The sequence below is a fragment of the Xyrauchen texanus genome, chromosome 17 (genome assembly GCF_025860055.1).
Source record: "Xyrauchen texanus isolate HMW12.3.18 chromosome 17, RBS_HiC_50CHRs, whole genome shotgun sequence".
NCBI classification, from domain to species: Eukaryota; Metazoa; Chordata; class Actinopteri; order Cypriniformes; family Catostomidae; genus Xyrauchen; species Xyrauchen texanus.
The window spans coordinates 22120150-22142203 of NC_068292.1; the positions used below are offsets into that span (position 1 = coordinate 22120150).

General features: G+C 37.9%; 1 protein-coding gene across 4 annotated transcripts in view; it reads right to left on the reverse strand.

Moving 5' to 3' along the window:
• LOC127657842 (nectin-2-like) overlaps nt 1-20735 on the reverse strand; it is a 93131-nt gene extending 72396 nt beyond the window's left edge. For all 4 annotated transcript variants that reach the window (XM_052146779.1, XM_052146778.1, XM_052146781.1 and 1 more), the window contains exon 1: nt 20298-20735. In XM_052146779.1, the coding sequence (XP_052002739.1) occupies nt 20298-20340 (43 nt within the window). In that variant the 5' untranslated portion in view covers nt 20341-20735. The remainder of the gene's footprint in view (nt 1-20297) is intronic.
• Between the last annotated feature and the right edge of the window lie 1319 nt (nt 20736-22054).

Sequence of the window (22054 nt, forward strand, 5' to 3'; positions counted from 1 at the left end):
GATCATCCTTGAGATGTTTCTACAACTTGATTGGAGTCCACCTGTGGTAAATTCAGTTGATTGGACATGATTTGGAAAGGCACACACCTGTCTATACAAGGTCGCACAGTTAACAGTGCATCTCAGAGCACAAACCAAGCCATGAAGTCCAAGGAGTTGTCTGTAGACCCTCGAGACAGGATTGTATAAAGGCACAGATCTGGTACAGTGTACAGAAACATTTCTGCAGCATTGAAGGTCCCAATGAGCACAGTGTCCTCCATCATCTGTAAATGGAAGAAGTTTGGAACCACCATGACTCGTCCTAGAGCTGGCCGCCCGGCCAAACTGAGCGATCGGGGGAGAAGGGCCTTAGTCATGAGAAACACAATTCTCTGGTCTGATGAAGCAAAGATTGAACTCATTGGCCTGAATGGCAAGCATCATGTCTGGAGGAAACAAGGCACTGCTCATCACCTGGCCAATACCATCCCTACAGTGAAGCATGGTGGTGGCAGCATCATGCTGTGGGGATGTTTTACAGCTGCAGGAACTGGGAGACTAGTCAGGATTGAGGGAAAGATGAATGCAGCAATGTACAGAGACATCCTTGATGAAAACCTGCTCCAGAGCGCTCTATAAATATTATATAAAAAATATTATATAGGTTTGGAACAACATGACGATAACAATCCATTTAAGAAAGAAAATATTTTCAAAATGTCTTAATCAAGAAACAACTGTGAATTTTTAAGGTACTGTTGAGCGCTGACAGGTTGATTCTCAATGCAGAAAGATTTTAGTTTCACAGACCGGGTTCACATCTAAGCAAATACTGAATGGGAGGAGGAAAGCGAGAAAAGAGGGGATCTGTGAAAAGTGGAATGTTAAAGCAAGGGAGATTTTTTTCATCTGCTCTTTTTGACTCTTTAGGAATGACATTAAATAAAATAAAAAAAAAAATCACACAAAACACAAAGGTGAGACAAGAATATCAGAATGTCACAAAAAGGTTGTTTGAACAAATCCATTTCATAATGCTTGAAATCCATCTGAAAACAGTCTGCACAGCCACTCCGTGTGAGAGCTGCATGTTTGTCAGCTTCACTTCCCCTGAATGTTAAAATATCAATCTCCCTCTCTCTCTCTCTGACACCTCTCCTTACCCTCTATCATCCATCCCCTTCCATCCACACATCTATTCATCCCCTTTCCCTCTGCATCTAAATAAATAAACACAGAAGTAGCGAAGGAGCCTAGGAGAGGAAAAACTAGAACACTACATCCTGAGACCAATAGACCTCCCCCACACAAAGTGACTGGCAGAGGGAAAGAACAGGATATTTAGGTAAAGGGAGGAAGGAAGACATGGGGGGGGCGTGGGACTAGGGTACAAGTATAGATGATCAGGAAAGAGGCATAACAGCAGGTGGGAGGGATGACCAGGAGGTAAAGGAGGGTGGTCACAAGCACTACAGCTTATTAATAGTCTACTAAAATATCAGATACATCTTTTCAGTGTTAGCCTTCCAGAGAGATAAATACAAGGCTGAATGGAGATTTCTGTCCATTTTAGCCCCATCTGCCAAATCAAAATGCTCCAGTGCAAATCACATAGCAATGTTTTTACATTCCTCGCACTCTGCTCTGCCTAAGGCTTTTTTCCTCTTTCATTCTCTTAAAGGTCTTTGTTGCCCAGAGGACTCACAGAGTTACGGCAGAGAATAACACAGAAGAATCGCTCCCAAACATACAACAAACACATATGTTAGTCTATTCTATTCATACACATGATATACACACTAAACAGATTTTAGGCCTGTGTTCACTTACCAAGCTCGAAGCAGAAAAAGAGTGGCTTTGCAGGCAGTTTACAGGGTTAGGAAGGCAAAAAGGAGCTTCAAAAAGGTACACTACGGAAGATTTCACAGAGCATTGTTCGTAACAAACTACCATTATTGAACCAGAATATAAAAACTCTGTCTTCAAAACCACATTATTGCCTTACCCCTAGTCACTAGTAAGCCTACAATAAAGTCTACAGTGCTAATTTAGCTATGTTTATGTGTTCTGCACCAAAAACTGAAGTAGTGATATGGAAAGTACTAGGAGTACCCAGATGTGAAGACCGAAATAAACGAGTGTGGACACTTCATGCACCCAGCGCTCGTGGCTTACCCTATGAAGCAGATGGGGCAGACGGACATTTTCAAAAATCATCTCTATTACCAAATACTTTGAAAACCATAAGTCCGAAAACTGAAAATGGAGTTTTAAAGAAAATAAAAAAACAGATCAGTGTGGGCATGGACAAAGATGCTTCCATGGGGTTGTAATTGTGAAAGCAACAAAAATAAAACCCAGAGCAAAAGGCGTCGATCTTGAGATGAAGATGCTTATGTCTTTATTCCAGCGTAGCAGTGACAATGTACATGTAGCACCTTGGATTCAGTGGATTCAGACTGAACCATGAGCATTCTAAAACCTAAACTTTTAACTAGTTTGTAAAATAACATGCCGCCATCATATAAATGAGATTGTCATTCTTTAATATCATGAAGAGCACAATCTCACGGTCTGGTTGCACAATGTTGTTCCAGGTGTGAGCACCCAAATGGTGTGGTGATACCAATTGTTTAAACAAATATCCGACCGAATGATAACTAAGGTCACGTATCCCTTTATCTGAGATGGTTCTTGGTGTCCAGCTGTTCAATCATTTAAAGTCACTCAGGGTGTTATCACCCAGATGTTACTGTGAAAAAGATGAATCTGTTAAAATTACAATTAAGTCTTTTTGGGGCAAATGCGATTTCTCTAACAAAATCATGTCAAGTGGAGCTCTCATTTTAGGGCAGAATACTGCAATTCCATATACTATGTTTCCATCCAAGTTGTGAATTGAAAAATAATTGCAAAAACAATGTTTGAATAAAGCGGATTTTCCATACCATGTTCAAAAGACCAAAATCACCACTTTCAGAACTGTGGCTACGGTGACTCTTTTGTTAATAAAACACGCAGGTTTAGAACACGCAGACAAAACACTGTAAAGTACATTGTATCATTTCATGGAGCAACAGCGCATTACACAGTTCTGGGAGTGCTATGTTCGTTCCTCAATCCTAATGAATTTACCATGAGGATCTATAATGCATATTTTTTTTCAGAAGTGTCAATAAACAAATGACTTATTTGCTCTGAAACTCAGAAACTTGTGCTGGTTAGTCAAGTTATTCACAAATGATTCAAACAAATTACTTTTTAGATATGCCTCTTGTTTTCCTAATCAATTCAATAGGAGTTGTTGGATAAATGTGCTTCCATCATAGTTTATGCATTTCTTCTTATCAAATAAAAAAATATATCCAGCATCTATGTTTTTTATGTACATATTCTAGAATTCTTTTGCATCTTGGTGTTTCCATCCAGCAGTTTTTATGTGATATACCAAAATGTGCATAAACATTTGTGGATGGAAACACAGTCATAGATATATCCTTCACTGCCTATTATATCCCACAATCCTGACAGTTGGTGGAAAGTACAAAAATGGTGTACTGAAAAAATTTATGAACTTATGACTATTTCTAGTCATTCACATTTTACACACTAAATATTTGCTTTGTTATCTCTAAAGCTCAGCTGAATTTGTTCTAGATCATTAGACATGACGTCAAAGCCTTTGAAGTCAGACTGAAACCAATTTTTTTAGGAGGTGCCTCAATACACAAATGCTTCTGACTGGACAGTGAGGCAAGGCAGCGCTTGCTTTTGGTTTTACACACAGCCAAAGATTTAGTTTCCCTTTGCTTCACAGGGAGCCATAAATGGGAGAGAGAGGGTGAAGACTATCCATTCATCCCTTAAAAGGGCAACGGCAACATTTTCTGTCCTCTTCATTCTCCTCTTTTTAGTTCAGTCCTCTAGAGAGCAGAGGAAGAGAAGGGCGGAGCCTCAAACTGTGCCATATCACTTACCTGTTTGAACGGATATGGCTGAGAAAACAATGAGGGGCTTTCTTTAGTCTCGCACACACACAGAAGCAGTGTGTTTCTAGAAGACAAACACAATGGGTCACCTGTTCTTTCATGGTCACCATTTCATATTCCCTTAAATTATCAGTGAGGAACTGAGCTGAGTGTGGCACTCATTGTATGTTAACGAATAATTGTGTCAAATTTAGAGAGGAACACAGTACAAACAATACAACTAATGCATTTTATTATCTGGCTCTCTGGAAAAAGTAATTATGATTTGTCACTTGCTTCATTTTGCGGTCAAAAGGCAACCAATCTTGTACAGTGTGCTAGTTTTATATCTCCCAAATAATTCCACGGTCTCTTTCTTTCCACATACAAAAATTATTTCAAGTCAAATCAATAGTTCAGGTCCATTTATTTATATATTTGATAAGTAGCCTGAAATAAGCAAGATAATCATTTGGCCATATTGTCTGTTCATTATCATATTCCATTAAAAATAATCATCAGCTGAACTGTACTGGTGTGTATTGTGTATGTACATTCTTATGTGATGCATCACTGAGCATGAAGTTATTCTAGCGTAGCGTAAAAATAATTGTTATTGTGTTACAGGTGTCACCAAATTCTCGCTGGTTCTTACAAGTATTTTGACCGTTATCGGAATCACAAAATTATTTTCTCTGCTTTCTTCACGTGTATATTTTTCCTACCTCTTTCAATAATAAAGTGCTGTTTCATCGACTCATGTCCTGTTCATGCGAGTTAATGTTCATGAACCATGTAATGCAACAAGAAAAGAAAGAGCGATCGGCCAGAATGACTACCGGAAGAAGTAAAGTGAGGTCAGGCCCAATGGCTAGAGGTAAAAAAATAAAGAGAAAGAGACTGGTTTTATTGTGAAAGAATGATTTTATATGATTTTAAATCATGCCTGGGTTCCTCTGTCACAGCAATAAATGCAAACACAGCAAAGCCTCAGAGTCGCCGCAAACCCACAATGACTTCGTGTAGAAGAATCAACCATCCTGGTTTTGAATAGCAAATTGGATTAAACAACATCCAGCCAATGTCCACTAAACACAACAGAAACAATGGAACAACAAAGCTGAGGTAGAGGGATGAGGAGAAAGAAACCAAGACCTGACTAAAGGAATGAGTCAGAGTCAGAGACAGAGACAGAGAGCAGAGAGAGAGAGAGAGAGAGAGAGAGAGAGAGATGGGGAAAGAAGGCCACGGGAGAGTGAGAGACGCAACATCTCAGCAGTAAGATAGACTCGTTAAGTGGAGCGAATCCTCAAGATGGTAGAAGTGAGAAACGAGGGATAAAGAGGAAGAGGGGGACTGGTGGGAGGATGGACTGCACTCGCTTGTTAAATGGCTGACAGGAGCATAAGAATGAGTCCAAAAACATGACAGCGGGAAGCCTCAAGGAACACAATGAAGAGCAGAGTTCAGGACAAAGCTCAACAACCTGCTTAGAGATAAACAAAGAAGATTGTTAGGCAATCTTACCCAGCAAAAACGTTAAGTATAGGTTAAGACCACTAGTGAAAATGCTTGTATTTAAAATGCCTAATTATTCTACATAATTATTCGAGTAAAAAGCTGAATTTAAAAATAAACAAGAATTTTAGGTTTCTTCAACTTCCTTGTCTCAACTTTCATGGCAATTTCATATTCCACGGGTTGATATTTATTAAAATGAAATCTGTGAAGGTCACATTAAAACTGACTTGGAGACTTTTTATCATGCCCTTTACTGTGTGTGCTGTTCAGATTGTGCAGTTTTATCTTTATCCAGAACGCAGACATTAATAATAAACTATAAAATTTAAATATAATATGTGAGCAGAATATTTATTGGGCATCACTTCCTACAAAGTGTAAAATATTGTTTAATTAAGAGTATTTATGATACATAAAATGTTAGCTATGCATTTACCCTTAGCGGGACAAAGTAGTCTGCCGTTTTATAAAAAAAAAAAATTGAATTTATTTCACTGCCATTTCTGCCACGGAACTCTATTAAATACAATACAGAATTCAAGATGTTTTAGAAAAGATGGTCAGAATTTTCATGACTTTCAGAATTTTTTATTTATTCTTTTTTTACAAAAATGGCATCAATCTCCTGTAATTCATTTTCATAAACCGATGGACATTGTTAGTAGACAAATTAAATAAACTAGCTAGTGTAAAGAGCAAAAAGTGCCCGAAGTGCCTTATTTCCTTAATAATTGGTATGTGCCTATTCATTGTTTTTTGCTATAATGACAGCATGCATTCAAACTGGCATGGACTCCATAAGTTTGCACAAAACCTGATGATCCATGTTATCCAGCATTATTTAAGAAAGTTCCAAAGAGCATCTGACTTTTTATACAAAATAGGCAATATGCTTAATTTTCCAATCCTAAAATTTGGCCTCACACGTTTGGATTGCACGGTGTGCATGCATGCTAAAACAAGGTCAAAATTTCTCTCTCAAACAGTCCCCTAGAAAAGTTCCAGTTCTCTTTGGGATATATTTCTCAAGAGACTGAGAGTTTATTTTTATTTTGTTGAGTCAAAATCTCATTCTTGGTTATTTTAAAGTATTTCTTCAAATAAACTGACCTTATAAACACTACAGAGAGCACACACTTGCATTCACCGAATGGAGACATGCAAAATTATTTTGAAGGTCACTGCCGTTTTTTCCTGACAGCTCACTACACTGGGAAAACTAATGACATTAGCGCTCTCCAAGGAGTGCTTTGCCACTCGCACTAACAGGAATCTTGTAATGAGATAATTTTGCTGGCGATGACTGTTGATGAATTACTATAGCTGTCTGGAATGTGGCTGCAAAAAACAAGGCCATTTCTGTCTGGCTCGTATCCAGCCCAGCCTCAATCATGCCATCAAGCAAGTGGGATCGTGGGACTGGCATGACCTTCTGTGGACCAGGAGCATGGCACTGAGGAAAAGGAGGAGAGGGGAGCAAAGGAGAGGGGAAACGATGAGAGACAGGTGCTAATGCCATCACTAACCACAGAAGAGCACAAGGATTAAGAGTGTGAAAAGGATGTGAAAGTGGAAAAAAAAGTAGTATGATGTGTGGTAGTGAGGATATAAGAAAAAGTAAATAAAAAAGGAAACAAGGCATTAGATCAGACATCCTCTGGATGCTAGGGACTTTAATTTAGAGACGTCAATCCGACAGGGCAGGGGCTTAATGTCTTCAATAAGCTGTGTCGACTCACAAGGGCATCGCTGGCCTTGCTGATCGATACAGGATCAATAGAGCAAAGCCTAGCTTCCATGTCTGCCTCTGGCTATAGCAGGCTCCAGAGGACAGTGAGAAAAGAGGGGGCAAAGGAAGGGCAATCTTCTACATATTATTGCAGGCACTTCATTAAAAAAAAAAAAGAGGGAGAAACTAAGGCTAATATGACAAAGATCACCTCCACTTTTAAGGCTTGTGACTGCATGACTTGTGAATGGTGATTGGGCGTCTGAAGGTCACGGATCACAAACTGAGTACATAAAACACACACATACTTCACATCGCAGACACCATTTTTAATGTTCCCTCCCATGGAGCATAACGTGTAGCATAATGGTATAATTAAAGTCCCCATGAAATGGCTTGATGAATGCACTTTTCTGTGTTGATGTATTTCCCATTGAAACTATTGATTTCTTATTGATTGAATTCACTGATTTGTTCTGTGACCATTTTGGGAGATTGCATATTTGAGTGTCTTATTTTTGATCTGTTAAAAAAAAAAAAAGAAAAGAAAAATGCACAATTTTACAAAAAAACACCACTAACTTACAAGAAAGAGCAGCAAAGAGAGCAAAGTTGTGCTTGATTTTCACTGGCAGGGAAGAAATGCATGAACTATCTGGACAATTTCTGCCCAAAACACAAGTTATATCATATTATTTTCAGTTGAACTGTTGTATAAAATGCTGATAAACTGAACAACAGCACTCTCAATCGTGTGATATTGCTTAAATATCTGCTAAAGGTTAGTTGTCAACTTTTAGAAGTACCCTAGCATATAGATTGCTTCATAGCTATAGACTACATGCCACAAAACTCCAATTTTGATTTCGAATTTCGATACATCGCAAACCAAAAAAAATTGTGAACCGTATCAAGGCAAAACTCGATATTTCAAAATATGAAACATTGTTTTCGGTCCATGTGATCATAAATGAAATGACTCGTCATACATCAGCCTCTATTGCTCGATTTTCCCCCATAGTGCTTTTTTCTACACCGTTTACAGGGTTCATAAAAGGTCCTTGAACTGCTTACTGGAATACCTCGAAATATGCCTTTTGTTGAAAAGTGCCTGAGATTAAAACAGACCATTTCTTCTAAGTAATATGTATACAAAGATGAAACCCCGCACTTCATTTTAATTGAATAATGTGTCCATTAATATCCTCTCTGTTCTTCAAAGTCATTTAAAAAAGTAAAAAGAAATTAATTTTAATCACAAATAGCACTGATATGCTAAAAAAAAAACAAGACTTCTCTCTCATTAATAAATGAACCGCAACAGCTGCGCGAGTCTGTGAGATGAACGCTAAACTCTTAAAGTGACAGTACCATTATACAAATTAATGTAAACTTAATGTTATTACTTGTAACTTTTACACATCATTTCATACACCTCATATATATATATATATATATATATATATATATATATATATGATTTCAAGATATAATATTAATTGATAGAAGAATTTTTATATTTTAAAAAAGTTCAAATGTGATTATAATAATCAAGACAAACAAATTATATACAGTTTCAAATATTTTTCAGGACAGGTTGTTCTCAAATCTATTGCTTGTTCTGCACCTGATAAAACTGAATGAAGCCCACTTTTTTTAAAGGCTTGTTTGTTTGTGGTCAATTCTCATAATGAAATGTATTTGAGAAACTCTTAACATTTAAACTTTGAGCATTTATATTTTGTATTAAAATAACTTTATTTTGATGATAAATTATAATGTGCATTTTGCGCAAAAAATATAAAATCTAAAAAAAATAAACACTGTTTTCTGCTATACTTTGTAATTTAAGTGTTACAATATCAAATCATGGACCTCATATCATGTATTGAGCCAAATGATGAGATAACCATACCACCCCATCCCTAGTATTAAATAATAAAATGGAGCATGGTACTGCTCGACAGAGACCCTTTTAGCATTAGTCATACTATAATCCAACTCTCTACTGGGGATTTCAAGTCATCCTTGTGCATTTATTAGGAGGCACCACATCCACAGCCGAGCACATCCTTTCACACAACCATGTCTCTCATCACTCGGCTGTGTGAATCTGTGGCACTGGCAACAGCAAAAAGTGTAGTCCCTGAAACCACCAGCATGTTAAATGCATGAGACAGCACAAGTGTGCTTTTAAAATCCTCTTCAGTAATCAAAATCACTTGCACTCACCCACTTCCCTCCCTCTGTGAACCTCTTGGAACGCACATGCACATATCACTTAAAAAAAGGATCTCTTTTAGTAACTAAATCATCTGATTTATGGGATATTGACATTAAATAGTTAACATGTCCTGCACTGTGACATGCTAAACTCTACCTAATAGTACTTTTAACTGTTTAGCTATTTTTTTCAGCTACATTAAGTATTTTACTTTTAAAACACATTTGTCACACCAAAAGACCTATTTGAATTAAAGCAAAAAGTGCTCAAATTTTGACATTTCACAGAACCTATACAATATAGGCCATACTTTTCTGGACACTTTAATATAAACCTTAAATCTTGGTATTAAAAATGTTATGCATCACCTTTATCTGGGTGTTTAAAAACCAATAAAGGTCTCATTAAGAGGGACAAAAAAAAAATTGAGGAAATTTTTATATATATATATATATATTCATTGTAAAATTGACAATGTTGTTTTCCCAAATTCAGAGATAATTATGTGGATATTTCCCACCCTTGGACCACTGTTAAAGGCATGGTTTTTCCTGCATAGAGAATTATGAGGCAGCCGCCTCCGACTTTCGATGAAACTCAGGCAGGTAGTAACGTGCACAGACAGACCCCAAGTGGTGCTCAAGCACCCTCTTTCACAAGATAAGTGCCTATTTTGCAAGTAATTTCTTAAATTTTTTAATGTATATTCTTGTTTTTATTTAAATTTGCCCTTGGCATCAATTCTCAATTAAACATGTGCCCAACATCTGCATTTAAGTTGTAATTCTGCAAGACCACACAAGCCCCTGCCCCTCCACCTCTTTGACATTCTTTGTCACAGCCAGGGCTGGACTGGTAATCTGGCATACTGGGCATTTTCCCGGTGGGACAACACACTTTGGGGCCGATTAGGAGCAGACTGGCCATTGGGAGAACGTGCCGGTGTGTCGGCCGCAAAACAGGCCGAATGGGCCGCGATACGGCGCGTTATGCAGAAAAGGACAGCGAACCCCCCCCAGTCTCCATGAACGTCTGTCTGGAGCACGTCAGGAAAATGAACCAAAACTCAGCGTACACTTCCTTCGCAGACATGAGAAACATGTCTATAGAAAGCTTGAATTGTCTACTTTGAAATGAACAAATTTAAATTGAAAACATATAATCTCTGATTGTGTAATCCGTATGAAATGAACGAGAGGTACAGTCTTTCTCGTTTGAGCTCATTATTGTTTTTGGAAGACACGCTGTGAATTTTCCTCAGAAGAAGAGCGTGATCCGATACGGCCCAACACAAAATGTGTCCCACAAAAGTTAATTTGTGGTGCGAGACATGCTGCCTTCCGTTTGTGCATATCTCCTAAAATTGTCTTTATTTCACAAATCTTAGATATAGTTCACATGATCAAAAATTCAGGCTACTTAACCTTCCTGTCATTCCACACCATTATGAAATGTTTTCTTCCAAGATAATAACTTAAATGTTGGTCTGTTCTTCACACAAAGCTATTGTATTTATTTAAAAGACTTGCACTATACACTCAAGTTGTATTGACCACTTTTATAATACTTTGAGGATTTGTTTTCTTTGCATTTTGACACTTCACAGCATCAGTCCACATCCATTTTCATTAGCCTATATGCAAAAAGTTTCCAGTTAATTCTTTAAAATTCACTATGTTTTTTGGATAATATCAATTCATACTGGTTTGCAATGATAAGAGGATTACTAAATAAAATTTTTGGGTGAACTTTCTTTAAATAGGGAACAGCTTCACCACAAGCACTGTTGAAGTTTACGGTAAACCACAGCAAGAGGAGAAGGCCATTTTTTTCTTCCATGGCACTTTTGTTTCACTTCTCACCCTCGCATCAGAGACACACTGGTTGGTTGTCTTACCATCACCAGCCAAAAGACTAAAATATGAGGACCAATTAACTGGACATGTCAACCCCATGAATCTCTAAAACTGTAAAAGCATTCTGCGATCTGACATCTGCTGAACCAGTGAGTGCAGAGAGCAGAGAAATAGAAAGAATGTGACAAGAATAGAGTGAGGTAGGCAGAAAGAGAGAGATACTTGAAAGAGCCATGTCCTCTAAGTGCTCTGAGGACCAGTCGAGATTCATTTTAGTTCCATTTTCTAATGAATAAAAAGAGTAAAAGCAATTCCAAAAATGGCCCTGACCACAAACCAAGTTACTTCTATCATATTTCACCTGTCACTACTCTTTCTCAGACTTATAAGTTAGATGAAACTTTTTTCATTGCAGTGGATATCGTTTGAGAGTTGGTGGGAAACCCTCCTGTGTCTATACAGCAGAAGTGCAGGTTGATGTTAATTACAAGGTCAGTCATTGATTTGAGCGGAGTGCATTCCCAGAGCTGCATGTCAAACACAGTTCTGCGACAAGTGTTAAAAGCTTTGGTTCCCCCTACACTCATCCAACCTGCCCTTATCTTTAAAACCAACCTGAATGACAGATCCAAAATCACTGGCGGCTCTCCGCATACACAGCCAAAAGCTCCCAAAAAGCCTTTTATCAGACTCTGGACTTGTTGTCAAACAATATGTGTCTTTTAACAGCTAAAACTAGAAAGCAGGTTGCATGATGTAATGTCAATATATGGTATATGTGATATAGGCAATATTACAATTTAATTAAGACAATACAGATGTATGCCCATACACTGAAATTACATATTTTTGTACACAATATTTACAGCAATTTTTAAAAAAATATCTGAAATCAGAAATTGCGCATTATCCAAAAGACAAGGGTGTGTGTCAGCCATATCTCGTGAAAATTGCATGTGACTACCTTTTTTGCAAAATGATAACATGCTTCCTTACAAGTTAAATGTTCAACCAAACAGACAAGGTTAAGGTTAATGCATTATCGAGTTTTAAATTAACAAACTATACCTCCCTACCCTAAACTTTAAACCCAAACCTAACATAGTATTATAAAAGCAAATATGAGACGAAAAATGCAATTACTAAAAAAATGACACGCCTTATGACACTTTCGGCTAACATCTCGACTCGCTCATCTAGACTGGACCCCAATCCTTTGCATCGTAAGTGCAATACTATCAGTCGAGTTACAACACAATTGGATTGCATTTGAACAAGCTTGTAAATTAAGTTGGTTATATAAAATAAACATTAAAATGTATTACCTTTAAGACAAGCACTTTAGTAAAAGTGTCTAGATGTCATTAGCATTATGTGTGGAACAGGGCGAAAAGTAAGCGTTTATGAACTGATAAGCAGCCATTTACTCATGGGGCAAATTCCAAACGCCCTTGTGTTCCAAACGAAAGTGGATAACTCAAGCCCTCCACGAAGGGCCATTCCACAAGACCGTAAGCGACGGGTACATGCAATGGTCACATTGAGGAAGAAATTTTACCATTCATGATCACATGACCCTGAGTTATATTTTAAAGCAAGGTTGTTGATCAGAACATATTACATGTTCAAACGCTCGGGCAAACGCTATAGCCCTTTTATAACAGACACTTCTCCTCCTCCACAGTTTACATTCATCCTCATACAACAGAAACAGTATGCAATTTTATACAAGACACAAAAGGTAATGTTAGAAAAAAAAACTATTACATTAATTATATTTATTTGCAATAACAAATTAACAGCAATAAATTAGAGATTCTTCTTGTTAGAACAGCTGCACTGTGTTGTCATGGTAACGTTGCAGGCGAAGATAAAGTGGAAGTGACGAATGTCTTTCATTACTCCCTTCATCAAGGGTGTTCCATATGGCCACACATGAGATGCGAGTGCCCTGCTCCCTTCAGAGTTCCCACTTCAAGGGTTCAGCCCTTCGGAGGGAGTAAGGCATAGGAATGCTCACTTCCATAATTATTTTTTGTTCTGTCTCTATTAGGGCTGAGCAATAAATCGAATTTTATTTTCAATTACAATTTTGGCTTCCAAAAATAATGAAAAGGAGATAAGAGATATAACTATTATTGTGCCACATTCCATTTCACAATGTAACACTCCGGCGTTATATCTTTAAAGCATCATTATTAAAGTTCAAATAATAAGGAAGCGGGTTATGAAAATAAACTCCGAAACTGGCATATCTCTGTGCGGTCAGCACTGCGTCTATGAGTTGCATGAAGTTACCAGGGAAGAGACTGAATCTTCTCCCTGCTGCTGCACACTCTGGCACGGGACACTCATGACTCGTCCATGTTTGCTGCAACTAGATTATAACGTGATGGCTTGCAACGTAGTGACTCACAATATATGGGTCACATTCACTATGTGTATCTTATGAAGAAAATCGGCCATACGCAGCTCTATTAAGAAGATAATTTGTGAGTTAAAGAAGGATCGAAGTGAACATAAAAGGAGAGAGTTCAGTCTTAGCTCATTATACACTGAAACAAAATATGTTTTTGATGTCTTTTTTTGGTTTGTTTTCCAAAAAAAATATCTAAAACTCCTATAAAACAACATAAATGTACTTTTAGGGGCTATACTGCAGAACAAAAAAATTTTATCTGAGAATGTTGAATACAATATTTAATCAGGGCTTGACATTAACACTTGTCCGGGACAAGTGGTTTTTTAAAGGGGCAAGTGAAAAATAATTTTACTTGCCTGAACGAACAAGCAGACTGATTAAAATGTCAATAGTAGTAGTAGTAGTAGTATGTTTTGTTTAATGCCATGTCAGCAATCAAAGCTATTTTCATGGCAAGAATTCAATTACAAAAATACAGATATCATAAAATGTCAATAACGGAAAAACAACAGACTATATTTGAAAAATAATTTGAAGGTAAACAGCGGAGAGAAAAAAGTCACTGCTCTTGACTGGGTAACTTAAGAAGCTTTACAAATATTAATGTATTATAATCACACAGTAAAGACCATTAGTAGTTTTATGTTACATCCGCCGCCCGAATTGAGGAGCGTCACTACGCCACCGAGAGGATTTAGAGCGCACTGGGAATTGGGCATTCCAAATAGGTGAGAAATGGGGAGAAAAAAAAGACAGTGAAACCATTCTTTCATAATTAACATATTAGTTAAATGTTATTATTTGTTGTGGTTTTCAAGCTGGTATTGAGAATCATCAAATTTCACAATTTGACATTTTGATATTGTGATAATATATAGCCTTTATTGTACTTGGTAGAACTCGCTGCAATAACATGATCAAAAAGTAGATATTCCACAGAAGTGAGAGTACCCCTGCTGTAAATGCCGGCGATGGAGGCTTTCATTATTTGACTACCATACGCTTCCATAGTCAATGAGTAATCCTGTTAAATAATCATGATCTTAATAATAATTTTATTATTTTTGCCATAATCGAGCAGCCCTAGTCTCTATGGTTTATTTCACCAGGAAACTGCCACGATACATAACAAGAGACACATAAAAACCATTTCACAAAAATGCAAGTATAGTAACAAGTCTATTAGAACAGGTTGGTGTTGGTAGACTTAGGAACTGACACTTGGAATCTTCAGTTAGCTGGCCAAGTTATGTCTTGGTTATCAGCAAATGCAAATAATCTCAAAATCACTAGATTTTAAAGGAGTTATGTCATGTAGAATCAAATTTTCCTTGATATTTTTTACTTAGTAGTTTTTCCTACTATAAAACCTACTGTAAATTTCAGAACTGAAAGCATAATCCCAATGCAGTAAAAGCATTTATTGAAACCAAGTTGCCAAAACGCCACATTCTCCACTTCCGCGACTTCTCTACGTCACTAGGGGTACTCATGCATTCATGGCTGCCTCTAGAGCAATAACATCAATGGCTACTTTAAATGCACCCATGGCCCCCACCACTGGCTCTGGGACTCAGTTCAAAAACACAGAGAGAGAGACAGAAAGGGCAAACAGTGTGGCCTAGCGTGGTCTAACTATTCCTAAACACAAAATGGGACCCATCTGGACTATGTTGAATTATTTTTGTATACAAGCATGGACTACACAGACATCTTTGACTGTTGTCATGTATCTGGCATTGCTTTTAAAAAGGCACGTTCAGTTATATTCAGCTGCTACCACTTGTTGTGTGCACAAACTACTCAACATACTGTTCTTTTGGCCATCTGTGCTATTTTTAATTGTTGGTGTATTTAAACTAGGGCTGTCGATTTAACGTGTTAATTCAGTATGATAAATTTTACAAAAACAAACATGTTAAAAAATGTTCCGCAATTAATTGCATGCCCACGGACGTATCAGGAAGATTTCTGAGAAATGAAAGCTTGTAGTACCACCTGTTTACTCCAGAGGGCAGTAAGTAAAATTTCAGCTGTATGAGCAATGCACAGTTTATACAGTGAAGAAAAGACTTGGAGCGCAAATGCAATCTAAGGGATCTCAAGATGTGTTTAAAGATTGAGTATTAAACTATATTTAACTTGACACAGTGACCAAAACATTTTATGTTTATGACGCATCACACCAGAGACGCTACACAAGCATGTCTGACTGTCGAACTGATTGACAAATTCACTTGTGAAATGGATTGCTGTGAACTGTATGCCAATGATTGACTTATGATCAATAATATGGAAGTAAACAATACATTGAATTCTAAAGCTGCTTTTTGTATTGTCTTATCAATGATTAACTCTTCTGCCACAGGAATGTAAAGCATTTTAATTATCTGAATATATATATAAAGCTTGCATTTCTCAGGAATTTTCCTTATTATGGTGCGATTAATTGCGTTATTTTTTTAACGTGTTCTTTTTTGTCAAATTAATCGCACTGAATTAACGCGTTAAAATCGACCGCCCTAATAATTATATATTGATATAAATATGTATAATCATTATATATTGAGATATGAGGGGTTTTCTCAGAAAATATTTGTATATGCGATTAATTAATCGGGACACCATGTAATTAATTTGAATCGATTGACAGCCCTAATTTAAACACCAACAATTAAATTACGTGCACCTCAGTACAGGATGATACTGAAAACTGAATATGTGCATCTTCATTGTGCTTTGGACTATCAATGTGCATCATCTGAAGGTATCTTCAGTGTATTTCAGTGTGGATTGCTTGTGAACCAGTCACAAAACGATTCAAGCTTTGCAAAGGAATTGTCATTGAAGGATGGGCAGTTAAAAACACTATTGGACCCGATCAGCATTTCCATTCATGAATATTTCAAATGTCATGACTGTTTGATAGTTTATGGTGCTGAAACCTTGTTGTCTACACCAGGCACATCCGTTGACACGACGGCTTGAGGCTGTCTACACCGGGCGCGTCGATCTAAACTTTCTAAAACTATTATTTGTGTTGATGTTGGCAGTAGTAGTACCAGCACAAAGTAAAACAAGAGATCCTTTAACTTTTTACACTTCCATGGTTGACAACTTTATTGATTATAGTAGGTTCTATAGCCTCTCGTGGCTCAGGTGGTACAGCGGGTTGTCCACTAATCGCAGGGTTGGTGGTTCGATTCCCAGCCCACAAGACTCACATACCGAAGAGTCCTTGGGCAAGACACTGAACCCCAAATTGCTCCCAATGGCAGGCTAGCATGCATGCCTTGCATAGCAGCTCTGCCATCATTGGTGTGTGAATGGGTGAATGAGACGCAGTGTAAAGCGATTTGAATACTGCTACGGTTAAATAGGCGCCATATAAGTGCAGACCATTTAAGGATGCAATGTGTTGGATCTGTCTTATGTGTAAACTCTGATATGTAGATTTATAATACTGTGGGGTTGTTCATTCTTTACCAGTTTAATTTAAAATATGGCTGTATGTATAGGAGGGGCTCATATATATATATATATATATATATATATATATATATATAAAAAAAGACCACACATATACTGACTGATAACATGTATGATTTTCACAGAGCTACACAATATTCTGTATTGCTTTTTAATCAATGCTTTAATTCCACTGTTTTGTATTCCTCCTCTCTCCTGCTCCACCTCCTCCCTTGTTCTTTCTTCAGCTCAGACGCTAATAAACTGCGTGGCCTTGAGGTCGGGTGAGGTGGGGTGGGTGGGGGATTTGAATACACCAAAGACAATCCTGTCTCAAACAAAAGCAAGCAGATAAGGACAACGAGGGTCGTCAAGGGACATTGAAAGAGAGGGAGGGAAACTGAGAGAAGATGGGAGAATGGAGGCTGTGTTTAGAAAAGCTTCAGATTCATTCACTGATAATAAGCTCAGGATAAGAATGCAACATTTGTTTGCATGTTACTTGGTGTGTGTGTGTGGAGATGTGGAAGCCATGGACAATGCAACTCAGCCAGCTGAGAGACTGGCTCAGAAGGCAAGACACTCCCACCTGTTTACTCACCACTTCTTCACCGTTTAACCCAGCTCCATATGCATTTGAGCAAACACTGCCGCAATCACTGCATGTGCGCTTGTCAATGTGTGTTGGTAACTGCAGTGCTCACACAGTTTAGAATAAGGTCAGTCAGGCCTCCGCCTCCATCATCATAGCAGCCTAACATTTTCTAACCCCCTCCTCTCTCTCTATCGCTCTCATTCAAACTCAAACATGCACCACTTGCATGCTTTCAGCCATAGCCGCCGCTACCGTAGGACCCCCTTACCCCCGCTTTCAATGAAAACACTGCATCTCCATGGCAACGGGCTAAAGCATTTTTTGACCCGTGTACACTAGTAGGGTATTATTACACAATCAGTAACTGTTATTGTGCAGATCTTTTCTCAGAATACATTTCTGTCTGGAGCCATTGTGAAACAAAACATGCATAAGTTTTATCATATGACCATAAAACTAGCTTAAACTTGCATCCTTTCTCTTTAGTTAAAAACAATCCTGATGTGTTTGAGGTTGGTCTGATTTTTTTGCAGCCAACACACAGTAAAGAGAGTCAGCAGGTGTCAATAAGAGAATGCTTTGACCCCTAAAATATTCCACAACTGCTGTGTATAAAGGCAAAAGCTCCCAGGACACTGAATGGATGCAAAGAGGAAGGTGCCTGTTTATACTGTTCTGTTAAGTGAAGCAATCATGGTCTTTTCTTTCCACTGCTCAATTCATAAATAAAACAAATCCTTTGTTTCGTTATTCTAGTTTTCCCCCTGAAGTGCAGCTGATGTACTGTGAAATGGGCCAAGGCAGAAGTGGTCCAGTACATGAATAAGTTAAAAGTTCCAGCATTTGTGGCATAATGTTTATTACCACAAAAACTTACGATGGAAGTGGATGGGACCAGTTCACATAGATTAAAATGCACACCGTTTCAAAGGTATAGCAATAAGATATACACATTTTACATGTCAACAAGATTGGTGTGATAAAAATCGCTTACTAACATTAAATGTGTAAAGTTAAATACGATATAACAACTTCATTGTCATGACAATGTAACACTGGTAATCTGGTAAATTGCAATCTGGTAGTTACAAAACGCCTAGAAATGCTTGATTTTACTAAACACACTAAAATCATGTCAACACTCATCATGTTTAGGTCCTGTGACTATACTTTTAAAGCAGGGTGCATTTGAATGTTTATGCACTGGCCCCGCACATTATAAGTGACTTACTATAAGCACATATATATATACACATACACATATATATACATACACATATACATACACACATACATATACATATACATACACACGAGACCACTTAAGAAGATTTTATGCCATAAATGTTGTCGACTGAGCGTTAGTTGTATTCAACGAATACACAGATAGCGTTAATAAATTGTGACGTAGCAAGCAATTGCTGCTGCTATCCATCACGTCACAAAACTTTGAAGCATGTCAGATCCATTTCAAAAATAACAAATGGCTGATAATTTGGCTACATTCAAAATACCATTGAATAAATAAACTGAATAAAGATCTGTTTAGCAATATTACATGCGCTCGGTTGGACACTCAAGGACCTGTTTATTCCTGACGCCTACACAAGCCCAGTACGCGCTCTGTCAGGTGTAATGCACCTGCGAACCGTGATACAGCCAATGAATTATTAAAAAGGACAACCAAGAGCCATTCTGCAAATGAGACTTGAATCTACGACGAGGAGCTGCTGAACGATATATATATCTGGTAAAGCGAAGCGTGGAGTGAATTTTTATGACGAAACAATACGCCCCGTGACGAAAGCCAGCTGAACACAGCGCTTGTGATATTCTGGCAAATCAATAATCTAGTGTTATTGAAATTGATTTGTTGATTAAAATGCTAAAGAAAAACCAAACAGCCTGAAAAGAGTGATTTGTTCATCTTAAAAAAAATATTGAAACAATATACCAAACTACAACCTACAATGTCGGAAACACGCTGTTTCTTATGTAGCGTAATGGATTCATTTACATTCATTCATGTCCATTCATCTGGAAATAATAGGATATGATGTGAAAGAGTGGGGGATGAAAAGACGCAAAGGGACGTCAAGACTAGAGAGAAATGTATCAGGGAGGGGAGAGAGGGCATTGAAGGACGCCTATGTAAGTTTCGCAAACAAACACACCTGCAAACACCTAAGAGGAAAACACACTTCAAGGCCACACCTAGGAAAACATGGCGTTTATCGAAACCAAACTCATACGTAGCTACAATCTACAGGAGGAAAAAAGAGATGAAGGATCAAACCGCCAAAGTTATTTCCATACTATCACACACTTCCCCACTTAAAATGCGAAGAAGAATACGGTCACCGGATATCGGCAGGTTAAATGAGCACATGCCATTAAACAAATAAGTCTGTATACAAGGATATTTCGGTCATGGTATCGAGTTGTGCCAGCGCGGAATCTATTAGAAAGAAACTGAAAGAGACCCGCAACAACTAGTGATTTATTTTGAGGTTGACTTCGATACGCTCTTACCTTGAACAAATAGGAGAAAGAGTGCGCTACACAGTCTTGACATGTTCTTCGAGGAGAAAGGTGGACAGTCCGTCTTGCCTTCAACAATTTGTCTGTTGTCCGTTTGTTAACTCAGTCAGCTTAGGATCGCGATAAATCAACCGAAACAGTCCACTGACAATCACTTGAGATAAAACTGCTACGAGCAAGCTCTGGTTCCCTTGATCGATTCGGCGAGTACAAAAACTTCAGGTTTACGCGCGCGTCCCTTTTGAGTTCACAGAATAACGTGGGGTCAAAACTCGCTTTATAAATCGTATAAACCGATTTTAGTCCTCCAAAATTTCACCGAGGCGTCTGGCTGTCGGCGGGATATCCTGTAAATGACTTGGAGGTTTCCCTGACGGTTGGGTTTCTTCACCTGTCGCTGTGGCATTGCACTCTGTTGAAACGCTATCAGAGGAGCATTGGACATGAACTGTGATGTCACGTCAACGTCACGCTCCTTTTAACGCATTGAACTATCCGGTACTTTCCAACGTCCTAGAGCGTTTTGACCACTGCTTCAGCAGTTTCAGATTACTGAATTGTTATTTGGTCTTATCAAGAAATAACTAACGACTTAAGTTATTTGAACAGTCCCTAGGTTAGGTTCGTTGAAGCTTGGTCTTTTTTATTGATCTATTTAGTTATTTTGTATTATTATTGTTGTTATCCCTAGGTCATTTACCTCTGTTTATTATGTGTATTTTTTGTTTGTGCTGCTATTTAGATTTGACGTTATGTATTAAGTTGTATGTTTACTGTGGCTTTTTTGTATTTTCATTCAAGCAATAAAAAAAAATAAAAAAGGTTCGTTGAAGCTCGTGAGTCATCGCGCGCATGCGCTGTGTTCTCTGTTCGTCTTAAATTAATTAATAAACACCTGGTTTACTGCTTTTTTTATTTTAGTCACAAACTTTTGTTATGTCAAACAAATAACCTTCTAAAAAAGGCAAAACACTATGTTATTTGTTAACACCGCACGCTCATAATTCGAAACGAATAGGCCTACATTTACATGCCTTGTTTAAATACTGGCTGTCTGAAATAGATAATTATTACAAATTCTTGTGGCTCAGTTCTTGCTGAATGTGATCGGAAATGTGCAAAAAATCTCTCTTGTATTTGTATCTGATATTCAGTTTCCAATGTAGTTGATTTAACGACTTATTTAACATGATAAGTAGATTCATTGACTGGCAAATTAAGCAAAGGAACAAGAAATGAGTGCCAGAAATGTATTTTATTTTGGGAAAGTTAGTTACGAGTTGTCGAGTTGTTGGTGAACATACAGAAGTAGCTCCAGTGCTCCCCCTGCTTGTTTCATCCATACATTACAGTCAGTCACTACAGTTTACAGATGATGTGTGTAACTCCTGTGCTGCTTCTGTGACGTTTTAGTTCACAAAACCAGCACAGTGCACGTCTTGTATGTCCATATCTCTTACTGAACATTTGATTGTGTTCAGTGTATATCCTGTGGAAGGCATTTTATCCTGACAAGGGAAACAAAATCCAGTCACAATTGAAAGAACATGAGTAAAATCAGTACCCTGAAACTAAGCCCTGAAAGGCCTGTACTAATGACCAAAAGTGATTGACTCTACCTCGGTAGATTAATTGCCTGTCACTTCTGCCAACCCATTAAATCATAGCTAAAGCATCTATCTTTTTATCCTCTCTCCCTCTCCCTCTCCCTCTCCCTCTCTCTCTCTCCCTCTCCCTCTCCCTCTCTC